Source organism: Arachis hypogaea, chromosome 5 (genome assembly GCF_003086295.3).
Source record: "Arachis hypogaea cultivar Tifrunner chromosome 5, arahy.Tifrunner.gnm2.J5K5, whole genome shotgun sequence".
Lineage (NCBI taxonomy): Eukaryota > Viridiplantae > Streptophyta > Magnoliopsida > Fabales > Fabaceae > Arachis > Arachis hypogaea.
The window spans coordinates 27,867,584-27,876,513 of record NC_092040.1 but is presented as its reverse complement, the minus strand read 5'-3'; the positions used below and the strand labels follow the sequence as shown (position 1 = coordinate 27,876,513).

The following is an 8,930-nucleotide window of genomic DNA, read 5'->3' as shown; positions in this document are numbered from 1 at the left end:
ATGCTAGCCTTAGGTTGGTTATTTAACCACCTCTTAGCTTGGTCTTTTACAGCAAATGGAAACAGTAACAATCTGTAGACATCCTGATCTACTTCCTTATCATGTACCGTGTCAGCAATTTGTAAAAACTGTGCCAGAAACTCTGTAGGTTCTTCCTGTGAAAGACCGGAATACTGGTAACTTTGCTGCACCATGATAATGAGTTGAGGATTCAACTCAAAACTACTGACTCCAATGGAGAGTATACAGATACTACTCCCATATGAAGCAGTAGTGGGGTTAGCATATGACCCCAAAGTCCTTCTGGACTGTTCATTTCTACTTAGGTCCATGATGGAGAAAGGGAGATGACATGGATTTATTTTATTATATTTAAAAAATTTCAAAATAATAATAAAATAAAATAAAAACTAAAATAAAAATAAAAAAATTTAAAAATATTTTATGAAGATTTTCGAAAAAGTGAGGAGAGAGAAAGTGGTTAGGATATTTTTGAAAAAGATATGATTTTAAAAAAATTTTAAAAATGATATGATTTGAAAAAGATATTTTTTTATTTTTGAATTTTATGATGAAAGAGAAAAACACACAAAAGACACAAAACTTAAAATTTTTAGATTTAATGCTCCTTGTTTTCAAAAATTTTGGAGGGAAAACACCAAGGAACACCAACTTAAAAATTTTAAGATCAAAATACAAAGAAGACTCAAGAACACCTTGAAGACTCACAAGAACAACAAGAACAAAAGAAAGAACACCAAACTTAAAATTTTTAGAAAACCAAAATAAGATTTTCGAAAACTAAAGGAAAATTAACAAGAGAACACCAAACATAAATTTTGGCACAAGATTTAATCAAAGAAAAATTATTTTTGAAAAAGTTTTGAAAGGAAGATACCCAATTACCAAGAACACAAGCACACCGCTCTAACCAACTGAGCTATAAATTTAACGTATTTTAAAAAAGGTATTTTTAAAGGAAAATAAAAACATGCAATTGACACCAAACTTAAAATATGAAACTAAACTCAAACAAAAGACTCCAAGAAAAATTAAAAACTAATAAAGAAAAATAATATTTTTGAAAGATTTTTAAAAGGAATAATAGAAGATGCAATCCTAGTGACTCTAAACAAAAAGACAAATTTTTCCTAATCTAAGTAACAAGATAAACCGTCAGTTGTTCAAACTCGAACAATCCCCGACAATGGCGCCAAAAACTTGGTGCATGAAATTGTAGATCACACTTTTCACAACTCGTATCACTAACCAGCAAGTGCACTGGGTCGTCCAAGTAATACCTTACGTGAGTAAGGGTCGATCCCACAGAGATTGTTGGCTTGAAACAAGCTATGGTTATCTAGTAATTCTTAGTCAGGATATCAATTATAATTATCAGTTGACTTGCAAATGAACAAGAGAGCATGGATTAAATAATACTTGTTATGCAGTAATGGAGAATATGTTGGAGTTTTGGAGATACTTTGTCTTCTGAATCTCTGCTTTCCTCATGTCTTCTTCTTCACGCACGCAAGGTTCCTCCTATGGCAAGCTGTGTGTTGGTGGATCACCGTTATCAATGGCTACCATCCGTCCTCTCAGTGAAAATGGTCCAGGTGCGCTGTCACCACACGACTAATCATCTGTCGGTTCTCACTCATGCTGGAATAGGATCCATTGATCCTTTTGCGTCTATCACTACGCCCAACCCTTGTGAGTTTGAAACTCGTCACAGTCATTCAATCCCTGAATCCTACTCGGAATACCACAGACAAGGTTTAGACTTTCCGAATTCTCAAGAATGCTGCCAATGGATTCTAGCTTATACCACGAAGACTCTGATTAAGGAATCCAAGAGATACTCATTTAATCTAATGTAGAATGGATGTGGTTGTCAGGCACGCGTTCATAGGTTGAGAATGGTGATGAGTGTCAAGAATCATCACATTCATCATATTGAAGTGCAAACGAACATCTTAGATAGAAACAAGCGTGTTTGAATAGAAAACAGAAATAATTGCATTAATTCATTGAGACACAGCAGAGCTCCTCACCCCCAACAATGGAGTTTAGAGACGCATGCCGTCAAAAAGTACAAAGTTCAGATCTAAAAATGTCATGAGGTACAAAATAAAACTCAAAAAGTTGTTTAAATACTAAACTAGTAACCTAGGTTTACAGAGAATGAGTAAACTGAGATAGATAGTGCAAAAATCCACTTCTGGGGCCCACTTGGTGTGTGCTGGGGATGAGACTTGAGCCTTTCATGTGCCTGGGCTATTTCTGGAGTTAAACGCCTGGTTGTAACCTGTTTTGGGCGTTTAACTCCAACTTGTAACCTATTTTTGGCGTTTAACGCCAGAATAGAACATGGAACTGGCGTTAAACGCCAGTTAAAGTCATTTATCTTCGAGCAAAGTATAAACTATTATATATTGTTGGAAAGTCCTGGATGTATACTTTTCAACACAATTGAGAGTGCACCAATTGGACGTCTGTAGCTCCAAAAAATCCATTCCAAGTGCAGGGAGGTCAGAATTCAACAGCATCAGCAGTCCTTTTTCAGCCTGAATCAGATTTTTGCTCAGCTCCCTCAATTTCAGCCAGAAAATATCTAAAATCACAGAAAAATACACAAACTCATAGTAAATTCCAAAAATATGAATTTTGCCTAAAAACTAATAAAAATATACTAAAAACTAACTAAAACATACTAAAAACTACATGAAATTACCCCCAAGAAGCGTATAAAATATCTGCTCATCAGTTAGGCAAACAGAAAATAGTGTCCAGTTGTTCAAAGAGCATTAAATAGTAAATTCAGAGTTTGAAGACAGCAGGTGAATAAATTGGGAATAAAATATTGGAGAAGATAGTTAAGGCTTCAGAGTTATCTATTTTCCTGATTGACTTTTCTTATTAACTATTTTAATCATGTAAGATTTAATTCATGGCAAACTATATGTGACTAGAACCTAATTCCTTAGACCTTCCTAGTCTCCTCTAAAATTCATTAACTGCCAATTCCTTGGTCAATTAATTCCACTTAGAGGGTGATGATCAAATTCCAGTTTATATGCCATAAGAATCCTAATTATTCAAAAATAAGGGAATTATATGTCATGTATCCCGTTAAATACAAACAATTAGAAATTTAGGAGAATATATTTTCAAGCTGTTGTTCAAGTAAAGAGCATTTCCAAGTTATACAAAAACTCAATTAGAAAAATGGTCATACTTCCGCTCCATCCAATTTCATAAAATAAAGAATGAAAATAATTCTTGAAATATAAATCAAAACATGAATTAAAATAGAAGAATAATAGTATCAATCCATATAATAGAAAGAGCTCCTAACCTTAACAGTGGAGGTTTAGTTGCTCATGACTCAGAGAAAATAAGGATTCAGGTAAACTGGAAGTACGGAATGTTAATTGGTATAGAATTCTAATATCTTTTATATCTAATCCTAATCAATTTAAAATCTAATATCTAAAATTAAGATAATATCTTTTCCTATTTTCAAATTCAAATTTGAATCAGAATCAATTAAATAATTCGTGCCTTGTAACATGGGGACCACTTGACTTCACTGGATCCGCTCCTAACTTGGCAGAGAGTTGCGCCTTACTTGAGTGCCAAAATGGGGCCCATAAATCGCTCCAGTGTTTTCTGCGTTTTCTGCACGTGGCGCATGTCACGCATACGCGTCAGTCACGCGTACGCGTCGATGGTCTTCTTCGCGTGTCACGCGTATGCGTCAGTCACGCGTACACGTCGATGGTCTTCTTCGTGTATCATGCGTATGCGTCAGGTACGCGCACGCGTCACTACACAAATCTCCAAATCATGCGCACGCGTATGCGTCACTCCTTGCTGATCATCTCCTTTAATTCTTGAGCTCCTTCCATTTGTGCAAGCTTCATCTCCATCAAATCCAGCCAAATACTACCTAAAATAAACAAAATTGCACGAGACTCAAAGTAGCATCCATAGTGGGTAAAAGATAATTAATTCCGGATTAAACTCAACAATTTAAATGCAAATTCACTCGGAAAAGATAAAAAAGATGCTCACGCATCAATGAGCAGGAAAGGTTAGTGATTTTTCGTTCAGTTTGTTTTTGTCTTTATGTACTCATTGTGTTGTTGGGATGGAGAAGGGAAAGAAAGTCGAAAAAGGGAAAAGGGCTAGGGGTCGGGGAAAGGGGAAAATTGTCGATGATGGGGATAAAATTGTGGAGGAGATGTTTGTTTGGGATCCAGATGATCCCTTTGCATGGGTCTCTGATTCAGTGAAAAAATGAGCCTCTGTGTTTGATGATGAAATTAGTGTGTCTCAATTGGGTCTAGCATCTTCATGGGTTAGAGATGGTGTGGTATTAACCTTAGATTTTTACTGTGCTATGTTGTTGATCGTGTATATCATCGTGGTGAGGGTTTTGAGTATTTCTTCATGTATAGCTGTGTCTTCATCGAATTGGGGGTGAGGTTTCCTTTTTCAGAGTTTGAATGCTGAGTGTTGATGCAGTTGAAGTGTGCGCCGTCACAATTGCATCCTAACTCTTGGGCGTTTGTTAGAGCTTTTGAGATTTTGATGGGTGTTATGGAGGTGGAGTCATTGTTAGAAGTCTTTTTTGCTTTGTTTCAATGTAATGGGGTCAAGAGGGGTTGGTGGTTGAATTTGGCCAGTGCTCCTAGCCATGCTATTTTTAGCTTGTATAGGTCTTTGTATACGGGTTTTAAGTCTATGTTTCTGAAAATCAGCCCCGCTGAGGATGAGTTTCCTTGATATGTTGATGCGTGTCTGTTAAAGGGATTTTCTTTGTTTTGGGTTCCTAGACCTAGGCAGATATTAAGTATGGAAAGGATGGAATACAGGAATGAAATGATTGTGAAATTTCTAATTAACCATATATCCTCATCTGAGTTGTTGTCTGTTGTGGAGCTTCTTGAATTGGAATTCGATAAAGATGCATTGTCAGGATATATAGGTAATAGTTGTGTGTATGCAGTGTGGATTTGATTGTTATGGTATCTGAATATGTTGTTGCATTTTTTGCAGTTGAAAAAGCTGCGAAGGTGACTTCGGGTAGTTTACGAGCATATTTTTGGACCAAGAATTTCGAGAGGCAGGGTTCGAGCAATCATGTCATGGCAGAGAAAGGCGCTAAGGTTGACCAGCCTTCCCCTGCGAAGAAAGTTAGCTTTAAACGGAAAAGAGGTGATGGGAAGAAGGAGTGATGACCTGTGAATTTGGCCGAGGATAAATCGGCGAGAAGGACATTGACTTGGAAGTAGTTAAGAGATTCACTGAAAACTAGAAGCCTCTTCATGGTTATAGAGGGGGTGAAGATTTGACATCCCTATGGAGTGAACACTTCCCACTGTCCATAGTAGCTAATGAATACTGTCAAAGTCCTACGAACGTCAAGCTTGTTCAAGATGTTGGTGATATTGACGTTTGTCAATATCTTCAGGTATGGTATTTGGGTTTGTCTATTCTTAGTAATGTTGATTTGTGCTGGTTTGATTGAATTTTTTTGGTTGTTTTAGGTGATGGGGGCTCGGCTGATATCTATTGGCCGAACTCAAGAGCTAAAACATGCCCGAGACGCGTTCGACAAAGCCGTTATTGACTAGTTGGTGCAGGAGAACTTGGATAAAGGGAATAAACTTCGTTCTGCTTTAGATTTAGTGGATTCGTTACAAGAGAAGCTGACTGCCGATGAGAATGCTGGAAAGAAATTTGAAGAGAAAACTGTCTTAGAGGCTAGATTTGTGGTGCTTGGCATTGAGAAAAAACAATTTGAGAATGATAAGGAGGATCACGGCCTCGAGATGTTTGCTGTCGGGTTTGATAGGGCTATGGAGCAGGCAAAACTTCTAGCTCCTAGTGTAGATTTCTCGGCGATGGATCCGTGCAAGGTTGTTGTTGGCAGTGAGTTGGTGGAGGATGATGAAAATGATGGAGGGGGGTGAGAACCCGGATGGCTAAGGAACTGTTTGTAATAGATTTTTGTTGATACACTATTTTTCTTGTGTATGTATTTTGAAATTTCTGGCTTTTAGCCAAAAACTGTTTAATGTAGTTGTTTTGAAAGTTGTGGGCTTTTAGTATTTGGCCGAAAACATGTTATTATTTGACTCTTGGATTGTGATTGCACTTTCAGTGCGTTCTTAGTAATTTATGTTATTTGAAATTCTTTTTGAATGATTGAATACTTGTGTTATGAGTTTGTAGCATGTGCCATGGTATTCGGCCGAGTAGGATAGAAAGCAAATATGTAAAGTAACTTGTAGTTTGTTGGATTGTAAATTTTTTATAATTGTAAAGGTGGGGTAGTGTGCCTCACTAAAACCTCTCCAACAAAATCCAACTTAGGAAAAGAATCTGGTAGTAGAAAAAAGAGTACATCACCGTTCCCGACTTATAGGCTAACTGTAGTACAGTTTTAAGGAAGAAATGTTCCAATTGCATTGTTTGGTAATATTATACCCTCTAGTGTTTGGAGTTTGTATGCTCCTCTGCCAACTATTCTGTAAATCCGGAATGGGTCTTACCAGTTGGCACTTAGTTTTTCATGTCCTTGTGGTTTGCATACATCTTTTATTTTTCTCAGAACAAGGTCGTCCTCTTGGAATGTCTTCGTTTGAGTTTTTTTGTTATATTTCGGAGCTATAGCTCGTTTTGTAGCGAGTTGTTGAAGTGTTGACTTGTTGCAATGTTCTTCGATGAGATCCAGCTCGGTTTTTCTATTTTCAGTGTTGTTGTCTTCATTCAAGCTTTTGGTTCTAGGAGATTGTAGAGAGATTTCAACAGGTAGCATAGCATCACACCCGTACACCAGCCTGAAGAGAGTTTCCTTTGTTGATGACTGCTCTGTTATGTTATAACTCCATAGTACCTCTGGGATGAGCTCGGCCCATTCTCCTTTGGAATCTTCGAGTTTCTTTCTGAGTCCCTGTAAGATAACATTATTGGCAGCCTCAGCTAAACCATTAGTTTGCGGGTGCTCTACAAACGAGAACTGTTGAGTTATTTTAAAATTTTGTAGGAAAGTTGTGAATTTTTTATCTATAAATTGTCTACCATTATCAGTTATAATGGAATGAGAAATACCAAATCTGCAGAGTATGTGTTTCCATACGAAAGATATCATTTTTTCAGAAGTTATTTTTGCTAATGGTATTGTCTCTATCCATTTCATAAAGTAATCAATAGCAACAATTAAAAATTTAACCTAGCCTGGAGCTGGTGGAAAGGGTCCGAGGATGTCTAGCCCCCATTTATTGAAGGGCCAGCTTACCTCTGACGAATGTAACTGCTCGGTTGGGTTGTGAATAATCGGTGCGTGTCATTATTAATGGTCACAATGTTGAACCTTGTATGTGCAATCTTGTTGCAATGTTGGCCAATAGTAGCCTGCTCGAAGTATTTTGGAGGCCAAGCTTCGTCCTCCTATATGCGTTCCGCAGACGCCTTCGTGAACCTCGTCCATTGCTAATTTAGCATTTGTTGCGTCCAGGCATTTTATGTGGGGTTATATAAATTTCGAGCCCCACGATGGGCGTCAAATATTCCTGCGTATATGATTGTTTCCAAGGTATAGCTTGTCTCGCTGGTGCTCGACCTCGCTTTTCTTGAATCAAAGGGAAAAAACGTTGTCTTCTTGTAAGGGCGGCGGCGTTGGACACCTGCAAAGGGACTCCAACGCATAAGTGATTAAGAGTATGAGATTATTCAGAGTTATATGGAATGAATTACATACCTTTGACTGAATGAGTCACTTGTATATATTGAGTTTCTCTGTGGCAATTCTTTGCATCTTTATTACTGGTTTGACGGAGTCTTTTTATGGTACTCCAATTTTCGGGATTTTAGTGATTTTGGTTGGAGAGATTCTCGAAGAGGTTATCTCTTTTGGTGGAATTCGATTCCGAGATTATTGTGGTGGGTCAGTGTTTAGATAACAGATCAAGGCTAATTTGCAACAACGCAACTAGCTCATTAGTTAATTGCATCACTTGTGCTAGCTGCTCAGTTTGTTCAAATTAGTTATACGAGTCAATTATATATATGTACAAATTTTGTAACTGTTACTATCAATTAAACAATCTTTTCTAAAATAACTTCTCTGTATTTTTCTCTTCTCTCTAACTTCTTTCTTTCTCGTTTTTTCTTTTCAATTTATTTCGACTCTTATAATTTTTCACAACTCTACTTAATACCTTAAATATAAGAATTTAATGTTGATACACTATTAGTATAGAAAATAATTATACATGTAAATTTTAGAGTAAATACTCACTTTAGTCTCTACAAAATTTTTGGTCGGCCACTTTAATTCTCAACAAATTTTTATTCTCTAAAATTTTTTGATAATCACTCTCATCAGATAGATTGGTCCTAAGTTACTTTAATCAATTGTTCCATATGTGTTAAACAAATAAATCCCTAATAAACTTTATTATAAGATAATTAGATACTCAAAAAATACACTTTAGGACAAATTAATTCTCATTTAAAATCACACAAGTATCAATATATCTGACAGAAATAATTTCTAAACACTTTAATTTATTTTTGAGAATAAAAATTTGTTGAAAATCAAAATATTTAATATAAAATTTTTTAAAAATTAATTTAAATATTTATTCTAAATTTAAATGATGTATTATCACATTAATAAAAATAATTAGATTATTTTTTTAATTTTCTCATTTACCGTCTACATAGTCATAAAAAAGTAATTAAATAATTGTATAAAAAGGCTTTACATGGTCAATATATTAAAATTTACAACCATGTTTAGTATATGTAAAAATTAAATTCTGTTAATTGCTTTTGTACATAATATTTTTATAAAATTAAATTCTGTTTATTTATAATGCTTAAAAGGTATACTTTTTTCTGTCGGAACAAAACAA

At 35.8% G+C, this 8,930-nt stretch overlaps 1 protein-coding gene across 1 annotated transcript; it reads right to left on the bottom strand.

The window, feature by feature from the left end:
• Nucleotides 1-6,559: 6,559 nt before the first annotated feature.
• Nucleotides 6,560-7,501, bottom strand: LOC112803354 (uncharacterized). Its single transcript, XM_025846852.1, has 2 exons — nt 7,385-7,501; nt 6,560-7,030 (listed from the first exon to the last, which is right to left on the bottom strand). Exons 1-2 carry the CDS (start codon nt 7,499-7,501, stop codon nt 6,560-6,562), a joined length of 588 nt encoding a protein of 195 aa, XP_025702637.1.
• Nucleotides 7,502-8,930: the final 1,429 nt, after the last annotated feature.